This window comes from Oncorhynchus kisutch, linkage group LG3, assembly GCF_002021735.2.
Source record: "Oncorhynchus kisutch isolate 150728-3 linkage group LG3, Okis_V2, whole genome shotgun sequence".
Lineage (NCBI taxonomy): Eukaryota > Metazoa > Chordata > Actinopteri > Salmoniformes > Salmonidae > Oncorhynchus > Oncorhynchus kisutch.
This window is the reverse complement of record NC_034176.2, coordinates 40,188,613-40,211,225: the sequence shown is the minus strand read 5'-3', so window position 1 is coordinate 40,211,225 and position 22,613 is coordinate 40,188,613. Positions and strand designations below refer to the sequence as shown.

The following is a 22,613-nucleotide window of genomic DNA, read 5'->3' as shown; positions in this document are numbered from 1 at the left end:
ATTGTACTGTTTGGCTCCCTTTCATAACCTATGTACGACTCGTGTCAACAGTACAGTAAGCAAAACCTTTCAAAACGTCAACTGACAAGTGTTTTTCTGATTCTGACTACCTTGTTCTGGTAGCTTAGCTTGCTAATGAACACACCACTAAAAAAGGGAGAACAGCTGTGGGCTCATGTTTATTTCCAAACGATTAGCAGTAATGATTGATCGACAGGATTGGTCAACTGGCTCTGAACGTTTCAGCAGCTCATACAATCATAAACGACAGGGGGGAAAAAAACACGAAGACAAAATAAAATAACCTCAGATAGTCATCGCATAACACTGACATTTAGAAGTTTGTGATCAAAAAGTCACTACAGTCACAATTGCACTATTCACAAAGATTTTATAGTAATTTTCCAGCAGAGAATTAGAACAGTGTTTTATAGCAGAACAAGAAAGAGCTATTCAAAATCCCAAACGGATGCTATTGGACCTGCCACCTCATCTCCTTTACAGTTCCGCTTCACTGTGTTGTCACAGTAGACGAGAGTAATTGTAATGCAATTGGCTAATCAGTTATAACCCTCTACAGTCCGCAACGTACTTTAAAACGGTTCATTCACTCGATGGCAGTCTAGTCCGGGGTCGTCAGCAGTGCGGTATTCAGGCAGTGATGGCCAAGCTCCTTTCCAAACTCCCAGATAAGAGCTTTTGGATGGGCCTACGCCCACCTTCTGTACACTGTGAAAGCTAAATGTATTCACGCCGCGTGATCATGGGAGAAACCGAAATGCGACGCGACCCCTGCCAAAGTAAAACTCCCGTCTCCAGCGGTCGCGATGTAGGTTGCTCGAGAACGAGCTGCCCTTTTCACATGTTAGAGGAGGGCGTCAGTCACTGTTACCGCTGCGGTCCTCCTCGCTACCCACCACCATGCTGCTGTACTTCTTCTGCTGCTCCTCTCTATACGTGTCCTTCACCTTAGCCCTCTTTAGGCCTCCGTCCCTACAGGGGAACAAACACGTGGTCTAGGAGATACGAACACAAAATAATCTGTGTGCAAGAGATACTGCAAATGTGTCCATTCTGAGGTGTAAGAGATGCATAGCAGAGGGCCAGTATGAGACAGTCAGGATGCCATTCATAGTAAGATGGGAGGAAATTCTTACCAGGACAGGTCCACTAGTCCCCCCTGATGTGCGATGACAGACTTGACTCTGTTGGCAAACTGGACAGCATCCTCCCCTTCCTGAAAACATGCAATAAGTTAGTGGCACTTAGTGATTAATTGGTAGGTACTGTGTGTGTGTGTGTGTGTGGTGTTGTATACACACCTGTTGGTGCATGGCTGGCAGGTACCAGACGTTACAGACTATAGCCCAACTAGTCACCATCCTGAGCAGGTAGCTCACCATGTTGTACTTGGCACTGTTCCAGAACGCATCCCCAAACTGAGGGTCATACTGAGGGAGGGAGACAGAAAACCTCTTCAAATCTATGCTGACTTTGTCACGCAACTTTTCCAATGTCATCTTTGCATGATTTAGGGAAAAGTCAAATACTGAACAGAAGTACCTTACAGAGTACCTTACCTTGATGGCTACCGGGTATATCGTTCCTCCGATTTCAAAACTTCCCTTTTTGAACATCATGACAGATGTGTTGTTGATACAGGTCCCTGAGGAAACCAGAAATATGGACTGCAGTTAAGCCATAACCAGAACGACCAGAGATATATAAAGATCAAATCAAATTGCATTGGTCAGATAGGATCTCTATGATAACAATAACGCTCTCCAAAATCACAGATAAGGGGGAGAAATGCATTCTAGCAGATGCTACTCATATGTACAGGTATGACCTTACTGTACATAACCAATGCAACACCAATGCAGCTTATCCGAACCAATGCTAAACTCACTGACTTCATTCTACTCCATTGTAGCACTTACCTTCCGGAAAGAGCAATATAGGAAGCTTAGTCTTGTCATTCACGTGATCCCTCAACCTGTAAACATGAACAACAATTAGAAAACCTAACTTTATATCTGGGAGGAGCGTGAACATACATTATATGGTTTTAGTTAAAGCTATGTCCATACCAGGAAATCTTAGTATTAAATTATATCACCAATTGTCAAATGGCAATGACATTTATGCTTGAATGTTCTACAGTTGGGGATTATGACAAGCACCTATATAACAATGTCATCGGACTGGCATGAGGGTTTTATCTGGATAAGGAAATAAGATAGGTATTTACTTCTGATTGTATTTGATGTGTATTATTGCGCTAAACAGGGCACATCTGGAAAAGATATCTTGGTCTCAGCATTGACATCCTGTCAAAATAAAGGTTAAATAAAAAAGATATGACAGATTTATTTGCAATGGTGTAAAGTACTTAAGTTGTTTTTTTGGGGGGTATCTGTACTTTACTATTTATATTTGACAACTTTTACTTCACTACATTCCTAAAGAAAATATTGTATTTTACTCCGTATATTTTCCTCTGACAACCCAAAGTACTCATTACATTTTGAATGCTTAGCAGGACAAGGAAATTGTGAAATTGACGCACTAAGAGAACACTTGGTCATCCCTACTGCCTATGGTTTGTAAATCATTTCTGAGTGTTGGAGTGTGCCCCTGGCTATCTGTAAATGTAAAAATATATCGCTTAATATAAGGAATTTGATTTATACTTAAGTATTAAGTATATAATTAAGTATTGATAAAATCATTTATATGTTTAAAGATAATGATTACACTGAAGCCTAACTATTAGGGATTATAGTTTATGTAGCAGGTATAAGAAATAATTAAAGTATTAACGTAAACGTAAGTCCAACAAGGATCAGAAGAGACCTGTAAGGGAGAGAAATGTGTGTGCCTAAGAAAATACTGAGCACAATTAAACTGTGTTTGACCCGACCCGGCTAGAACTCTGAGAAACTTATGATAGGACAGGGAGTACTCCTCAAGGTGTCCCTAATCTCGGGGGAATGGAACTGTCGGCTGGGTAGTGATATACAGTGGTGAGAACTCTGGAGAAGAATATAACTCACCGACTGTTCGTGTGTATGTATGTGCGTAAGTAAGGAGCATGGTATAAAATGGATGTCTTTGTATAATGGCGTGGAGAGTGATCAATAAACATTTTGACTATTGTAAGCTGGGAACTCTGTCTGTTTCATTTAAACCAGAACCTTACAAACTCTGGGTTGCAGAGAGTAGGTTAATTGAAGTTTATGATCATTGATAATGAAATTCTCATATCAAGTATATTTTAGCAATTACATTTACTTTTGATTCTTAAGTATATTGAAAACCAAATACTTTTAGACTTTTACTCAAGTACTATTTTACTGGGTGACTTTCACTTTTACTTGAGTAACTTTCTATTAGGGTATCAATACTTTTAATCAAGTATGACAATTAGGTACTTTTTCCACCACTGTTTATTGGTCTGTAGCAATTTTCCACAGGCATATCAGTGCTTGTCTGAAGAGTGTTGGCAGTCAGAATACCAGTGTCTGGTGCCAGGAACATGTCCAACCCACTGCCTGATAAGATAGCAAACAGATAAGCTCACCTTTTGGTCACTAGGTGGCGATCTTTCATATCAGCTCTCTCAAACCAGATGTGAGGACAGGACCTCGCCATGGCCCTTTGCAGCACTCCCATCAGACCCCCATGTGACTGGCCCACCTAAAACACATCAGATCAAATCACATCTAACGCCCTCATAATACATTTCACAGACAAATCATCTGAACAGGATTAAAGTTAGCAACAGATAAACTGAGACGGCACTTTCTTTATACATGCTACCCCTTGGCAATGTCATCCATAAGCACAACATGCACTTTCATTGCCATGGTGATGATCATGACACCCAATTGTATTTATCTTTTAAACAAGACAATACTTTACAGTCAGCCCACCTTGAGACATGCCCCACTTACGTCAAACACTGGATGACAACCAACTTATTGCTTTTAAACTCTGACAAGACAGAAATGAAGCTACTTGGCTACAAGAAACTCACAAAGTGTCAGACCTCACTCTAAACATTTATGGTTGCCTCATTACACCAAACACGGTTGTTAAAAACCTTGGTTTTACCTTTGAGCCTGGTCTAACTTTTGACAACGCATATCCAAAACAGCATACTTCCATCTCAGGAACATTCCAGAATTAGACTACATGCAGCTCTGGCTTTGATCGCAAAACAAGTGCATCTATTCACGACCACTCACGCTGTAAAGACAGTCCAGTTCAATGTGAATGGCACAGATTCATATATGGCAATGGTCTACTTGTATATAGGCCTACTGCAGCTCTGATTGGTTATGCTGCACTGGTCTGTGTAGAGTATGGGCTGAGTGGTGTGTGTCAATGCAATAGAATCCTACCCGATGCATTCTGCCTACAACAAAATCTCTTGCATAGTTTGTTTTGGTACATTGTATTGAAAGTGGCTAATATTGCATTGATTTGATGCACACAGTAAAGGGAAATGTTGATGGTGTTAACTAAGGCGGAAAACTCTAGAAAGTTGAGTGTAGTTCAATCTCCTGCTTCTCTGCACAGGTTGATATTTATTCTGCGCGGCAGTCCTGGGGGAGCTGCGTGCCCAAACATGTGTGCAGCTTAGAAGGAACGTTGATTATATAGGTATAAAAAAATATTTAAAAGTTGAGCTATTTCAAGTTAGGCTTATTTTCTGCTTTATTTCACATACCATGGCGTAACACCCATCGTTGCAGAGAATGACAATATCAATCGGGGAGGTGTGATTGGCCACACAGATTCCTCCTTTTCTGGGTCTGTTTTCTCTGTAAAACACAAGACAGAGAACACACGCAGACACACGGTAAAGTGGCAGACGTGCGTCTTCCGTCAAAACAAAGCTCTGTGCACATATCACGAGGACCTCCCGTAGAGTCACTGGGGGACATGACGGTGTGTGTGAAAGCCTGCTGTGTTTGCATGTGTCAGAGGAGAGGAGCGTTCACCGACCTGTTGTGGTAGTGGATGGTGCAGGAGAGGCCTCGAGCACAGATCCTGTAGCACATCACATGGACCCACTCACTCAGCCAGGACTTGAGCCTAGAAAACACACACGGGCACGCACGTAAGAAGCTACCATGAAGCTGATTAAATACAAAAATCACACAAGACAAACGTCTCGGGTTTTTAAAAACAATCCCGTGTGAACCTGTAGATTCAAAGCAGTGTTACTGTACCTCCAGTTAGGGAGGAATCCTACAGCAGTGGTTCCTATCACCAGCCAGGTCAGGCCTATAGACGCCAGCATGATCCTGAAAGAAAACATTCGGACTCAGAAACATACACGAGACACGACAACACTGGTCCTGGATTAACGCACTGTCGAACGCTACGTGGTTTAAATCCTGGCTGTAAATCATGTCTATTCAGCAACATAAATGTCAGTCAGTGCTTGGTTTATGGATGTGAACCGTAAGAGAGCTAAGGCCTTATTAAAAAAGGTGAGCACAGTGATGATGACTGATTTCACACTCTCAGTAATGACCTGAGCGGAGTCAGGATGCAGTAGCGTATGAACACGCCCAGGCCCCAGACCATGGTCAGTTTGAGGCTGATGTACTGGAAGTCGATGTTGGTCCGAGTTAGCAGGTTCCACGACACCAGCTCCTCTGACGAAAACCGCTGGGTCACCTGGAGGTCAGATGAACAACATGAAAAACAACTTAGTAGGCCTACCTGTACAGAAAGTAAGTCTGGATTTTTTAAATTGATGTTGTGCTCTTTTGCCCAATCCTGAATCAATGCCTATTTCCTGGGCCCTAAGCACTTCCTGATACTCATTCAACTGCCACGTTTACAAGGGGAGGATGCTGTCCAGTTTTCCCAGTGATGATGGAACAATTTTTTGAAGGGGGTGCTGAAAATAAAGCTAAGCCTTTATTTAGATATTGTTCTGCTTATAATTTCCGGCATTAGGTCGGCTTCTGTCATTACTTGATCCTCTAGAATGCTAAATAAAGCCTTGCTCACCAGAATAATGTAATAAATCGATAGAAGGAAAGCGGTAAAGTTCTCTTTCATTTCTGCTTCTCTTGTAGAGAAGAAGTTTAGGGCCCGGGAAGATTTTCCACACAATATGTCCAAATGGCATCGGTTTGTTGACCAGTTTCAGGGAAATTAAAAGATGTAATAACAATCCAACATGTTTCTGATAAGTAACTCAGTCCATTTTGGAATCTTATTTTAGTTGAAAGTGAAATACTTTCAGCTTTTATGTCGCAGAAGAAAATTGCACATTCACATTTCCTCAAGATGAAATAAATCAATAATATTTCTCGATTCCTGTTACTGAGACAGAATATACATTTGGTCTATCATTTTACTGCAAGAAAACAACAGTAAACGGGATAAGATGTTTACATGCCAAAGTATCCGTCCAAGACCAGCATATCCCAGGCATCTTATTCGGGTTTCTCAAAACTGGGATACAAGCTTATTCGGGTTATTGCAAACGGGATTATGACATTTGTATGCGTCAACTCACAACAGAATACTTGAGTATCCCGAATAACAACAGGATATTGGTGTGCATGTAAACGTGATCATTGATTTGAAAGGACTGGAGGGGTGTGCAGTAGGCAATAAATTACAAAACTCATCCTAGACTACCAGAGGGATAGGTGAAGCTACAGGTTTGACTCATTTCTATTAGGGGCCCATCATGGAATGTCTGGGGTTAGGGATACATTTGGAATTAGGCATCAATCTTATTCTAGTCTGTGGACTCACCTCATCCTCTACGATATCCTCGATGCCTCGTCTGTAGAAGTAGAAACAGTCGCTGAGGGTGAAGTTTCCCCCCACTGGTGGTTTGGGGCGACTGCGCCTTAACCCCCTCAGCTCCTCCTCCATAGAACCATCATCCCTCTGGACGAGGCCTGGGGAAAACACACACGCTCAACTAATCCACCTCATCATTTTTAGATTGGATTGTATCGTACCACATACTTGTATTTGATAAGGAAGATGATTCCGTGTTCTTTTACCATTGATAAAAGACAACATTGACAGTGTTACAAATCCTAGAGTTTTCATACATTTTGAATGAAAGGAGGACAAATTGGTCAAACCACTGTGGACTTGTTAGGAGCTGGTGAGGAAGGAAATGAATCAGAGGATTGCAACGCACTTGTGTCACTAACTCTCACACTGTTACCCCATATTGAGAAAACAAGATATCCTGGGCTGATATCTGAGTAATCCTTATTTAAACTTATTTAAATCAATGAAATCCAGAGTTTATCACTGTGGGCAAGGCCTCACCAATAGAATTGTCATACAGAATCCATTTTAAATGACAGGCCATCAAACAGAGAAAATGTCAGTGGCCTTGCACTTTACAAACTGGGACCACTTCAGATAACAGCTATCAGAGAGCAGTGTTCACTGATAAATGAGGCTCCTTTCTTTCCTTAAAAGGGCCTCCCTTTGTGTGTCTATCATCGAGGTAATCACAGTTCTAGGATCAGATTACTCAACTCCAACCCAAAGTGTATCCCTCCCTCCAGCAGGTCTGAAGACAGTGGGATCAGCTAAGGATACACTATCTGATAACACAGGACAAAGTCCAGGAGAGAGAGACTGAGTGACTGACTGACTTTGTGTTGAATTCAAGCCACCCTTTGCTTTCTTTGAAAACTAGGCAAACTCTTTATTTTAGGAAAACTTCAGTACAGTACAAGTGAGGGGTCTATGGTATCCATATAATACAGAAACCATCCTGCGAGTTGATATGCTAACAAATAAAAAGAGCACATTGATGTGCTGTGCTAGCTAGTGAACACCGCACTGCGAGTTTAATTGAATTGCCCCCCGACTAGCCTATATAACTGCTGATTGTGATGGGAGGAATTGCGTCAGCCCGACAGATAGGCAGCAAGCCCAGCGCCACATAATACCGTATATGACATCGGAAATGCTCTGAGGACTGAGCTGGACCAAATACCGTCTTCTATTCAACAAACACTGCTCCAAGCCATCTCCACTGCAATCCCCTGCCCAGCACTATAAACAGGTTTACACGGTCTCTAGGTTCTCAGAGGTATCGTTTTATATATATGTACCACTCCCTTATCGTTTAACGTGGCTTGGGCGCATTGAGAAGCTGTATACTTCAAATGCAACCTATTATCAACTCGCAGTCAACCATTGACACCTGAGCAAAACTCATGTCAGGACTGATTTCCATGCACTCAACCCTTCTAACTACACTAACACACTTCATTTATTCTAGGGCACTTTACACCTGAGCTTCTGAACACAGCAGATGAACAAGAGTGGATGTGAGTGGATGTCATTATCAGAGAGCAATGAATAAATCAATCAATCCCTTCATCTCGCTATCCATCATTCAACCAATAAACCAATCAAATGAATCTATTGATCGGTGTGAGAGCTCTGCTCATTGACTCACTATTGAATGAGGAGGATTGGATTATCCGCTGCGCTTTGTTGACTGTTTGGATCCTCAACGTGGCCCACTGGAGGACAGGAGAAATGAGAAACACCTTTAGCCTTTGACCTCTCACTCCCTGACCCACACAAGGACAGTAGAGAAAGGACACACACATTTACCCCTGAACTCTCATGCCAGAAAACCTTTCAATCACTGTCCAGAGGCTTATTCAGAAGGTCGTAAGGTTACAGGACAATTACAAAAAATAGAACAAATATTACACTGTAGAACATACATGCTTTTCTGTCAAAAAACATACATACATTCCATGTCTGTACGTCACATGTGCAGAGTTGTGCTAATTGATTGTTGTGTACAGTAGACTTCCCCTACAGTAAATATGTGACAGCTGATCATGACAGCGCAGTGACAATGCATTTCTTGTTCCCGCATTCCTGAAACTGATACAATTGCCAATGTAAATAAAATTAAGGACCATGCCTAGCCAAGCCATGTGTACTGTATCTTATTATATTGTGTAGTATGAAAACAGCATACATTTAGGACACCAGGCTTATATTTAGAACATGATGCATAAGAAACATTTAAGACAATTATAGACACATGCAGCTGTGCACCTCATATTGTCTGAGTGAGGAAGTTTACCAGCCTTTAAACAGTGTGTAGGTATTAGAATTCCTCTTTCCCATTTGTTGTACCATTGTGCGAGTAAATGTTTGATGGATGGCAACATCTGGACAGACGCATTTTACCTCCAACATTTTGACCAGGATCTTCATGTATGTCTCGGAGATGCCCAGGGAGAAGCCAAACATTGCAGGCACCATGAGAAGAGCCACAATGAGGCAGACCCACACCTTCAGCCCTGCGAGGACAATGGCCCAGAAATCCTCCATCGCTACAGATCTCTCTCTGTCACCCTGCGGAAATAGCAACAGGAGAAAGATAGTAGTAGTAGTAGTAGTAGTAGTAGTAGTAGTAGTGTACACATAGGGGGCTAGGGGACATAAATACACACAACATTCAACCAAGGGTGTCAGAGTAACCTTCCTTTTAGCTGATTTTAGCAATGCTAGTATTTACACACGAGCGTTGCTAGAAATTGGCTTGCAAAAAAACGGAAAAGTCCGCCAATTGTCCATAGGGTTGGTCCGTGTGCAGGGGGGAAAATGGAGAAAAAACATCTAGCATAAATTAGCATAAATTAAACAGACTAGCATAAATTAAACAGACTTTCCAAATGTGGGTCTGTTGTAGAGCCACTTCCTCTCCGTTTACCTTATGTCAAAATACAGAAGTTCGGCACGTGCACCATAACTGCAAAAAAAGCAAGAACTTGTGGGGGACTTTTATTTTGGAATGAGGTAAGCAGAGAGAAACTGACCATGCTGAGGAACTGCATGGGTCTACAACAGACCCTCCTGTAATTATACGTTCCATTAGATGTTTTTTCCTCAAATTCTCCCCTGCATAAGGACCGAGCCTACAGGCAATCGAGAGAGTAAGTTGACATTTTATTTGATTTAACTTCTGGAAAACGATTCCTTTTTTTTCAAGCTAATTCGCAGCAATGCTAGTGTGTAAATACTAGTGTTGCTAAGAGCAACTACCTCTCCGTATGTAAGTGTACTTTAGCCCATGTCTGGCATGCTGACTGGTCTTTTATGACACAGGAGTTCAGGATGTTGTTTGGTTCAATATCTGACAGAACTACCTCAATTGCTACAGTTAAAGATATAGTTCACCCAAATTACATACCCTGTAAGCAGTTTATGGGCAGGGTTGGGTAGTTACTTTCTAAATGTAATCTGTTGTTACTAGTTACCTGTCCAAAATTGTAATCACTAACGTAATTTTTGGATTACCCAAACTCAGTAATGTAATCAGATTACATTGTTACTTTTAGATGACTTTCCCCTTTTAAAGAGGCATCAGAAGACAAAAATGTTACCAAATAGAATGACATCTATTGCAGGATAAATCAATGTTAAAGTTTACATAGCGGGCCATATATGGATGTTACATTTTACTGTATGGGTTGGTTATGTAGGCTTCTTCTAACCCATGGCTTTCAACTACATATCATAATACAATGAAATTATATCTTCACATTAAAAAAAGTCTATCAGAATTCCAGTCATTCCAATAAATGTTAGAACCCTTGATCTTCAAGAATAGGACTTGGAAATATGGAAGAATAGATTAGCCAAATTGTTTTACCTGAGCATGACCCCAAAACTAAGGACATATTAGCCAGCCCTACTCTGTTGTTTATGATTTTGTTGTCATGGAGGAATAATTGGGCTCCTTGATTCGAGTTGACAAATAAATGCTGCACTCATGGAATGACATGCTTTGAGCACTACTGAAAAATGCTGTTTACATGTGAAAAATGAATTCCATAAGCTGCATTTGCTATAGGCCTGTTGTTTACCTGTTTGTTGGTGACACTTTGATGTCTTGATAATATGCAGCCATTTAAAAGGACAAATCCACAGATGAAACAATAACCAAATGTCCACCCCGCCTCTGTTTGGTAAAAAGCTGAGGGATGGGCCCGGAGAAATATAACCACACTCAGATTAATAGACAGAGCTATGGATGCAAGGACAGACTGTCCATGATATAAAAATAATTGTTTAAATCATGTTATGAGGTTATACAGTGTTTGTTTACATTTACTATGTTTACAAACATTGGAGAAAAACAAGCTTATATTTTGGGTTCTCATGAGGTGCAGCAGTTGAACTAAGCTCATGAGGCATTTATAAGTAATATTCTTCAAGAATCATATATATATGTACACACACAATTTAAAAAATTGGACCTATTAATTATTTTTTTTATCCACATGAATTAGACTGAGCAACAAAAGCCCCACTTTTATTCCATAGGCTGGGATCCGCATTACGCAGCTGTTTCAAGAGCGCATTTTTCACTGACTGTCCACGGGTTTCAAAAACAAAGATTGATTGACAGCTTAAACTTCTTGAATTCAACCATCATTGGTTGAATGTTCAAATACACATTTAGATTTGTGAACAGCCATCCACAACAAGCACAATTCGTAAGGCACAAATAGCTAAATGAGAGAGCTGCAGTGCGATTCACATCAATGCGCTATGTACAGTGCCTTGCGAAAGTATTAGGACCCCTTGAACTTTGCGACCTTTTGCCACATTTCAGGCTTCAAACATAAAGATGTAAAACTGTATTTTTTTGTGAAGAATCAACAACAAGTGGGACACAATCATGAAGTGGAACGACATTTATTGGATATTTCAAACTTTTTTAACAAATCAAAAACAGAAAAATTGGGCGTGCAAAATGATTCAGCCCCCTTTAAGTTCATACTTTGTAGCGCCACCTTTTGCTGCGATTACAGCTGTAAGTCGCTTGGGGTATGTCTCTATCAGTTTTGCACATCGAGAGACTGACATTTTTTCCCATTCCTCCTTGCAAAACAGCTCGAGCTCAGTGAGGTTGGATGGAGAGCATTTGTGAACAGCAGTTCAGTTCTTTCCACAGATTCTCGATTGGATTCAGGTCTGGACTTTGACTTGGCCATTCTAACACCTGGATATGTTTATTTTTGAACCATTCCATTGTAGATTTTGCTTTATGTTTTGGATCATTGTCTTGTTGGAAGACAAATCTCCGTCCCAGTCTCAGGTCTTTTGCAGACTCCATCAGGTTTTCCAGAATGGTCCTGTATTTGGCTCCATCCATCTTCCCATCAATTTTAACCATCTTCCCTGTCCCTGCTGAAGAAAAGCAGGCCCAAACCATGATGCTGCCACCACCATGTTTGACAGTGGGGATGGTGTGTTCAGGGTGATGAGCTGTGTGGCTTTTACGCCAAACATAACGTTTTGCATTGTTGCCAAAAAGTTAAATTTTGGTTTCATCTGACCAGAGCACCTTCTTCCACATGTTTGGTGTGTCTCCCAGGTGGCTTGTGGCAAACTTTAAACGACACTTTTTATGGATATCTTTAAGAAATGGCTTTCTTCTTGCCACTCTTCCATAAAGGCCAGATTTGTGCAATATACGACTGATTGTTGTCCTATGGACAGAGTCTCCCACCTCAGCTGTAGATCTCTGCAGTTCATCCAGAGTGATCATGGGCCTCTTGGCTGCATCTCTGATCAGTCTTCTCCTTGTATGAGCTGAAAGTTTAGAGGGACGGCCAGGTCTTGGTAGATTTGCAGTGGTCTGATACTCCTTCCATTTCAATATTATCGCTTGCACAGTGCTCCTTGGGATGTTTAAAGCTTGGGAAATCTTTTTGTATCCAAATCCGGCTTTACACTTCTTCACAACAGTATCTCGGACCTGCCTGGTGTGTTCCTCTCATTTACAATTGCGACTGGCCAAGATAAAGCAAAGCAGTTCGACAGATACAACGACACAGAGTTACACATGGAGTAAAACAAACATACAGTCAATAATACAGTATAAACAAGTCTATATACAATGTGAGCAAATGAGGTGAGAAGGGAGGTAAAGGCAAAAAAGGCCATGGTGGCAAAGTAAATACAATATAGCAAGTAAAACACTAGAATGGTAGTTTTGCAGTGGAAGAATGTGCAAAGTAGAAATAAAAATAATGGGGTGCAAAGGAGTAAAATTAATTAATTAATTAAATACAGTTGGGAAAGAGGTAGTTGTTTGGGCTAAATTATAGGTGGGCTATGTACAGGTGCAGTAATCTGTGAGCTGCTCTGACAGTTGGCGCTTAAAGCTAGTGAGGGAGATAAGTGTTTCCAGTTTCAGAGATTTTTGTAGTTCGTTCCAGTCATTGGCAGCAGAGAACTGGAAGGAGAGGCGGCCAAAGAAAGAATTGGTTTTGGGGGTGACTAGAGAGATATACCTGCTGGAGCGTGTGCTACAGGTGGGAGATGCTATGGTGACCAGCGAGCTGAGATAAGGGGGGACTTTACATAGCAGGGTCTTGTAGATGACATGGAGCCAGTGGGTTTGGCGACGAGTATGAAGCGAGGGCCAGCCAACGAGAGCGTACAGGTCGCAATGGTGGGTAGTATATGGGGCTTTGGTGACAAAACGGATTGCACTGTGATAGACTGCATCCAATTTGTTGAGTAGGGTATTGGAGGCTATTTTGTAAATGACATCGCCAAAGTCGAGGATTGGTAGGATGGTCAGTTTTACAAGGGTATGTTTGGTAGCATGCGTGAAGGATGCTTTGTTGCGAAATAAGAAGCCAATTCTAGATTTAACTTTCGATTGGAGATGTTTGATATGGGTCTGGAAGGAGAGTTTACAGTCTAACCAGACACCTATGTATTTGTAGTTGTCCACGTATTCTAAGTCAGAGCCGTCCAGAGTAGTGATGTTGGACAGGCGGGTAGGTGCAGGTAGCGATCGGTTGAAGAGCATGCATTTAGTTTTACTTGTATTTAAGAGCAATTGGAGGCCACGGAAGGAGAGTTGTATGGCATTGAAGCTTGCCTGGAGGGTTGTTAACACAGTGTCCAAAGAAGGGCCAGAAGTATACAGAATGGTGTCGTCTGCGTAGAGGTGAATCAGAGACTCACCAGCAGCAAGAGCGACCTCATTGATGTATACAGAGAAGAGAGTCGGTCCAAGAATTGAACCCTGTGGCACCCCCATAGAGACTGCCAGAGGTCCGGACAGCAGACCCTCCGATTTGACACACTGAACTCTATCAGAGAAGTAGTTGGTGAACCAGGTGAGGCAATCATTTGAGAAACCAAGGCTGTCGAGTCTGCCGATGAGGATGTGGTGATTGACAGAGTCGAAAGCCTTGGCCAGATCAATGAATACGGCTGATGCTTCATGATGCTCTCTGCGCTTTTAACGGACCTCTGAGACTATCACAGTGCAGGTGCATTTATACGGAGACTTGATTACACACAGGTGGATTGTATTTGTCATCATTAGTCATTTAGGTCAACATTGGATCATTCAGAGATCCTCACTGAACTTCTGGAGAGAGTTTGCTGCACTGAAAGTAAAGGGGCTGAATAATTTTGCACGCCCAATTTTTCAGTTTTTGATTTGTTAAAAAAGTTTGAAATATCCAATAAATGTCGTTCCACTTCATGATTGTGTCCCACTTGTTGTTGATTCTTCACAAAAAAATACAGTTTTATATCTTTATGTTTGAAGCCTGAAATGTGGCAAAAGGTCGCAAAGTTCAAGGGGGCCGAATACTTTCGCAAGGCACTGTAGATATCAACAATAAGTGATCTAATTATGGTAAGGGGTGAAATAAGTATAGCCAGTTATAATTGTAATGTTTTATCAGATTATTAAAAAAAGAAGATCAGTCTTTACGTGGCTAAAAGAAAAGGAATATAACATATGCTGTTTACAGGAAACTCACTCTACATCCTTATATTAAGATACGTAGAAAAGCGGTATGGGTGGTGAAATAATTTTCTCTTATGGACAAAGGAACTCAAAATGTGTGATGATATTAATTAACAAAAATTTCAATCTGAATGTGCAAATTGTCATGGCAGATTTCCTCCTCTTCCTCTGAAGAGGTGAAACAAGGATCGGACCAATATGCAGCGTGGTAGGTGTCCATGTTTTAATAGGGAAAACTGAACATGAACACAAATACAAAATAAAGTGAACTGGCAACGAAACAGTCCCGTGACGCACAGACACAGGAAGCAATCACCCACAAAATACCCAAAGGACATGGCTGCCTAAATATGGTTCCCAATCAGAGACAACAATAAACACCTGCCTCTAATTGAGAACCAATCTAGACAACCATAAACTTACATAAACACCTAGACAAGGGAACACCCCATAAACATACAAAACCCCTAGACCAGTAAAAACACATAAATCCCCCATGTCACACCCTGACCTAACCAAAATAATAAAGAAAACAAAGATAACTAAGGCCAGGGTGTGACACAAATTGTCAGGAATGATTCGCAAGGAATGTGGATCTTTTTGAATATGAAAGTGGACGCAAAAGAGATTTGGCTCATTAATCTAGATGGTCCAAATCAGGATGATCCATACTTCTTCGAAAATATTTTTACCAATTTATTGAACTTACAGGCAGCAAATTATCAAATCATTCAAGTGGGAGACTAACACAGTGTTAAGTATCTCAATGGACCGTAAAGGAAATCACCCTACAAATTATCACGACCGTGCCCTTAAGGAAATTACAAATATTATGGACACATTAGAAATAGTGGATATTTGGAGACTAAAAAACCAGACCTAGTGAGATATATATGGAGGAGACTTAGCCAAGCTAGTTGTCTTGACTACTTTGTCTCTTTCACTCTTACGTCAAAAGGTTTAAAAAGTTTTCATAGGAGACGGAATGCGATTGGATCATCATCTAATTGGCCTTCACATAACTCTTATAGAATTTCCATGTGGACGGGGATATTGGAAATGTAATCAAAGTTTACTGGAGGACAACTTATTTTTAACTAAGACATAATCATTTATAACTGAATTTTTCCAGTATAATATAAGTTCAGAAAATCCCCTTATTTTTTGGGAAACATTTCAAATGTACCTTCAGAGCTCATTAAGGTCATTAAATTCAATATTCATCAATAATAAAAGGGCAGTTTCTGGCTAAAGACAGGACTAACAAGGGAAATACATGAACTAATAGTACAGGTAGATAGCAACAAAAACAATACTACAGATATACAAAATAAGAAGAACTACAAAAAGAACTAGAGGGGCTTATTCAAGAACGATCTAATGTAATCTATTATAAAAATAAAGCAAATTGGATGGAATATGGAGAAAAATGCACAAAATTCTTCCTGAATCTCCAACACAGGAATGCTAACAAAAATAATTTACAGAAACTCGTTACTGAAGACTGAGTCATCTATGATTCTCCGAATGATAATTAAAAAAATGAAGCTAAATAGATGTTCTCTTTTCCGTCTCATCCTCTCCCACTGAATGAAGATTACGGTAAGGAATTAGTTCCAAATAATACAAAAAAAATGTAAATTAACAAATGTACAGAAAGATCAATGCGAAGGCCAAATTACAGAGGAAGAACTTTGAGGCTATTAAATCCTTTCAGTCTGGAAAAACTCCAGGGCTTGATGGCATTCCGGTAGAGGTATATCAAGCCTTTTTTGATATACTAAAAGCTCCATTGTTAGATTGTCTTAACTACTCCTATAGAAATGGTAGTCTGTCAGGTACTCAGCAGGAAGGTCTGATTGCACTATTATTAAAACAAGACCCAGATGGCAAATATAAAGATCCAGTCTATCTTAAACAAAATTGGAGGCCCCTTACACTTCAATGTTGTGATGCAAAAATACTAGCGAAATGCACTCAGAATTAAAAAGGTTTTACCAGGTATTGTTCATCCTGATTAGGCAGGTTTTTTACATGGACGATACATTGGATATAATATACACCAAGAAACATATAAAAAGCCAGGCCTGGTATTTATAGCGGAGTTTGAAAGGGCATTTGATAAAGTAAGACTGGATTTTATTTATAAATGCCTGTATTTTAAAAGATTTCGGTGATTCTCTTATAAAATAGGTAAAAGTAATGTTTAGCAACCCCAGGTGTAAAATAATAAATAACAGCTAGTTCTCAGGGAGTTTTGAATTGTCAAGAGGAGTTAAACAAAGGTGTCCGCTGTCACCGTATCTATTCGTTATGGCCATCGAAATGCTAGCTATTAAAGTCCGATCCAATAACAACATTAGAAGATTAGAAATCCAAGGCTTAAAAACAAAGGTGTCCATGTATGCCGATGACTCAAGTTTTATATTAAGTCCACAAGCAAGATCCCTGCAATGTCTCATTAAAGATCTAGATAACTTTTCTGGTCTCTCTGGACTAAAACCTAATTATGGTACGTGTACAATATTATATATTGGATCTTTAAAAAATACAACTTTTACATTACCCTGCAGTTTACCTATAAAATGGGCTGACGTTGAAGTAGACATACTTGGTACTCATTTCACAAAATATATAAATAAGCTCTCCACAATGAATTTCAATAGAAAACTTTGACAAGATCCTGCAACCATAAAGAGGTGGTAGTCTGTCAGGTACTCACCTGTCTATTTATGGAAAAATTGCCCTGATGAACTCCTTAGTCATATCTCAGTATACTCACTTATGGCACTGCCTACTCCTGATGATTCGTTTTTCAAACCATATGAGCAAAAAATATTTTGCTTTATCTGGGACGCTAAGCCAGACAAAATAAAGTGTGCCTATCTATATAATCAATAGGGTTGGTTGAGAGTATAAAATATAAAAGCACTGAACATCTCTTTAAAAGTTTCACTTATTCAAAAGTTTTACTTGAACCCTAAATGGTTTTCAAGTAGATTACTAAGAAAAGCTCATCCATTGATTTAAATTGGCCTTTTTGCCTTTGTGCAGATTGCCATGTCTAATTTTTGATTAATTGAAAAATTACACTTTTTTCAAAGTATCTCTCTTTTTCAAACAAGCATTGCAGAGCTGGCTACAATTTCAACTTCATCCCCCTGAAAAGATAGAACAAATATTACAACAAATATTATGGCTGAACTCAAATGTGCTGGTTGATAACATACCTGTTTTTATGGGAAAGATGTTTGAAAAGGGTTTTCTATTTCTTTGTTTTTTTGCAGAGTGTGGTTCCCAATCAGAGGCAGCTGTTTATCGTTGTCTCTGATTGGGGATCACATAATAGTTGTCATTCTCCTTTTGGTGTTTGTGGGATCTTGTTTTTGTTAGCTCTGTGAAGCCTGCAGAAGTTCGTTATTCTTTTGTTGTTTTTTGTTTGGTGGTCTGAGTAATTAAAGAATCATGAACACTTACCACGCTGTACCTTGGTCTCCTTCCGACGACAAACGTTACAATGATATTGTAAATTGGAATGGTAGAGTTATGTCTTTCATGGAGTTATCAGAATTGTACAGGAAGGTCTACTCAAACCAAGAGTACAACCAATTGATTACAGCATTACCCCAAAAATGGAGGAGGCAGCAGGATGAGGTGGTTGAGGAATAAAAATAGCATAAATAGGAAAGTATACCAGTTTCATTTGAGGACCAGGATGTTGACAACTGTGCCATACAGATTGCAAAATAGTTCGGAAGAGATTTATAACGTACCAATTCAATGGTACAAGGTGTATGAGTTGATATATAAAACAACATAAGATTCAAGACTGTGCTTTTCAGCTAAAATTATTATATAGAATTCTTGCCACCAACAAAATGTTAAATATTTAGGGCATAAAATCATCGAAACTCTGCAGATTTGTTTGTGAGGATAGAGAATCAATAGACCATTTATTATGGTATTGCCCTCAGGTAGCCTGTTTCTGGTCTCAGGTTCAGGAATGGCTGAAAATGCATAGCATTTATCTAAAATTGACCCTAGAAATAGTACTGTTAGGAGATCTGGAGAGACCAGGTCAGTCAATTACTAATACTCTTAGTACAAGTATTTATCTTCAACTCGCAATCTGTGGATTCTATTTGATTAGATAGATACTAATTGTACGTGAAATATCACAGCATAGTTGAAAGATATATGATGCGTAGAAATCCAAAGAGGGTGGTCAGCAGAGATAGGTGGGATGAGCTGAGGGAAGCTGAGGGTTGGGATGTGGAATTGAAGACAAGTGGGAGTGGAGTTGCTGGGCAGAAGATAGAATGATGGTCAAAGATAAAAGTATAAAAAAGTACAAATATAACATAATAAAAAGTATGTTTGAATGACAGTGTTTTTACAGCTAATGCCGGTTTGCCTGATGCTGATGCCGTGCAGAGGTTTGTACACATGCATATACACACATACACGGACACATGTAAATAGTGACAGACATGCACTCAAACATATACAGTTGTCCTTGATGTACTTTGTTTTTTTTCTGTTTTCCATTGTCTTTTCCCTATTTAGTTCATTTTCTTGGTTGTTGGTGCATTGGGAGGTTTCTTGGGGGTGGGGAATGGAATAAAACAAATACGTTCTTGGGGGGACTGCAGGAGGGGTCTCGGATGGTTGATGGGCTGCTATTGGGGAACAGTGGGGGGGGGGGGGTATTGGGGGGTTCGGCTCCCCGTTTTTGGCCTTGTGGGAGATCTGTCGACATGCCCTTGAGCAGGGCATTGACCATGGATACTTCTGTGTGTCGCTCTGAATGGGAGTCTGTTGGATGACTGGTGTGGTGTAGTTGTTGAGCAGCTTCACTGCAAGTATATTGTATGTTTTGGATTCAATAAAAAAATAAGTGATATCCGTATCGCCATAGAATACAACACTGCTGTCAACCTTACCTCGAAGTGTTTATTCAAGTTGGATAATCTTTGGATTTCGATACCAGTCGCACCATTGGAAGACATAGCTTGGACTGAAGCCTACAAAAGCATATTCCTGCTCTTTTCCCATGATCCATCAAACACATTTGGGATGTCATCATAGTGGTCTCTGATTTGTGGTCAGACTTGCTCAGGTGAAACAAACATAAAAACGTGAGCCTTTTTTTCAAGGTTGATTTGAATGTCAGAGAAAACCGAGAAGTGTCAAAGATTTTTTCCCGCAAACATCCTTTCTGAATTTAAAAGTAATCCTCGAAGTAATCATCTAGTTTTTCAAAAGTATCTGTAATCTGATTACAATATTTTTGCTGGTAACATAACGCATTAGTTACAGTTCATGTAACGGGTTACATGCAATCGGTTACTCCACAACCCTATCTATGGGCATGCTTTGAACAATGATGCTTTGGACTAGCTCTTGTTCAGCAAAGAGGGCTCCCTCTCAGTTGAAGCATTAACGACGGCGTGGGACTGTGTACTGTGCAACAGTCCTGACGCTCTGTCTACACGTTCGTTAATAATCCTCGCTTGCGATACGGTTTTGGAAACCTTTGAAAGTTTGCTTTCAAAAATCAAGAAAGATGTTTCATAAAACAAAAGGTTCAATTACTACACACATTTATAAGGTTTAGGTTCCCACACGATCATATTTCCATGTTACAGCGCTTGTTTACAGAAGAGAGGCGAGACCACCTGTTCTAATTAGCTATCTTGTCTCCGAATACCTGTTTGGAACAAGTGTTGTGCGTACTAATCGGCTGCAACTGTATTACAACAGTGTACAATACGTGTATATTTAGCATTTGTGAAAATGTTTTGATGTGATATGAAAGTATAAGCCTTTATGTTTCTAAACCCGTATAGTAATTAAGAATCCATTCAAGTTTAGACAAAGTAATGGCTGTCTTGGCTGCCAACGCCAACTCCTAAACAGTACATATTGGGCTAGCTTTTGACATGAAATGTGAAAAATACCAATAGACAAATTGACTCTTCCACAAAAGCATAGATCGCTGCCTTGTCCATAGACTGCTTACTGGGTAAAGAAACCAACCTGTCATTTTGGTTTTGGGGTGAATTATCCCTTTAACTCTAGGCTAGATAAGGTAGAAAATGATACAACTAAGATTCAGGAAGAACACAGAACATGGGCTCACAGAAGGTTCGTATGTGACTACGTAAAGCTGAACGAAACAAACATAAATAACATAGCAAGGTTCAATTTGACCAAACGCAAAATGAGCGTTCATCAACACATCCAAGGCGCATGTCTAAAACAGCAACACGTGACGATTTCAAAATCAATAGAAAAAAGCCCAACGTTTAATTATATCAGAAATGTTGGTAGGCTGAGTGGTCAATGACATTTAAAAGAAAGCCTACCAACTTAATTTAGCTTGAACAACATATACGCACGTCATCAAAAACCTAATTCAACAACAATAGTCAATCATATTAATTAACAGTCAAATTAATATACAACTTCACCAAATCCCTAAACAAAGAACCGTGGGCGAATCTTCCAGACCTGGCCGGACAATCACAAAGTTTTTCCTTGATATTCAGCCCTGCGCGTAGTGGATCTTACCTTTCAAACTTCAGTCCATACTACCATGCCCTTCCCTGTTGTAGAACTCATACAAATAACTGTGACTGAGGGTGAGACGGCAAGCCACCGCTGTAGTGAAAGCGCACCTTCATGTAGAACAGCGCCATCCATTGGCCAAATAAAATAAACGTTTATTGGTCATATACGCATATTTGAAGACGTTATCACAGGTGCAGCGAAATGATTGTTTTTCTAGCTCCAAAGGTGCAGTAATACCTAGCAATAAAAAAATATATACATGCAATCCATAAAAATAAACAAATACGTTATGAAGGATGAGCCATGATTAGAATACAGTAAATGCATACAAAATGGGTACAGCATGTAAACATGATTCAAGTGACCAGTGTTCAATGACTCAAGGCACATAGGGCAGTATGTAGTATGTAGCGCCCATAGGGCAGTAGTCTCTAAGGTGCAGGGTAGAGTACTGGGTGGTAGCCGGCTAGAACAATGACCTAGGTTCAGGGCAGGGCACTGGGCGGAGGCCGAATAGTGGTAACTATTTAACAGTACGATGGACTGGAGATAGAAGCTGTTTCTCAGTCTCTCGTTCCCAGCTTTGATGCACATGTACTGTCTCCACCTTCTAGATGCTAGTAGGGTGAACAGGCAGTGGCTCGGGTGGCTGTGGTCCTTGATGATCTTCTTGGCCTTCCTGTGATACCGGATGTGATACGGTAGATGGCTGGCAGGGGTGTCCTGGAGGATAGGCAGTGTGACCCCGCTGATGCGTTGGGCTTACCGCACCACCACACGGTGGAATTGCCATACCACGCAGTGATACAGTCTGACAAGATGCTCTCAATGGTGCATCTGTAGAAATTTACGAGGGTCATAGGGGCCAAGCCGCATTTCTTCAGCCTCCAGAGGTTGAAGAGGCACCTTTTCACCTCGCTGTCTGTGTGAAGGGGCCATTTCAGGTTGTCAGTGATGTGCATGCCGAGGGACATGAATCTTTTGACCCTCTACACTGCGGCCCGTCGATGTGGATAAGGGTGTGTTCTCTCTACTGTCTGCTGTAGTCCACGATCAGCGCCTTTGTTTTGTTGGCGGATGTGAGAGGGATGTGAGTGCCTATCGGCAAGCTCCTGCTGAAGTGCCCGTTGCCAAAACCTGAGGGTGGATAGCACTTTGATGTGCACCGGAATGGCATGCATTTGCCTTTCTAAAGTATGTCTTA

At 40.5% G+C, this 22,613-nt stretch overlaps 1 protein-coding gene across 1 annotated transcript; it reads right to left on the bottom strand.

Annotated features, from left to right (window-relative positions):
• Positions 1-152: 152 nt before the first annotated feature.
• On the bottom strand, positions 153-21,546 carry LOC109882767 (glycerol-3-phosphate acyltransferase 3-like). The gene is made up of 14 exons (XM_020474859.2): positions 21,410-21,546; positions 9,232-9,399; positions 8,477-8,543; positions 6,793-6,941; positions 5,549-5,694; positions 5,241-5,315; positions 5,014-5,103; positions 4,736-4,829; positions 3,584-3,699; positions 1,941-1,996; positions 1,581-1,666; positions 1,323-1,451; positions 1,158-1,237; positions 153-993 (listed from the first exon to the last, which is right to left on the bottom strand). The coding sequence occupies exons 2-14, from the start codon at positions 9,373-9,375 to the stop codon at positions 879-881; spliced, it is 1,347 nt and encodes a 448-aa protein (XP_020330448.1). The 5' UTR covers positions 9,376-9,399; positions 21,410-21,546; the 3' UTR covers positions 153-878.
• Between the last annotated feature and the right edge of the window lie 1,067 nt (positions 21,547-22,613).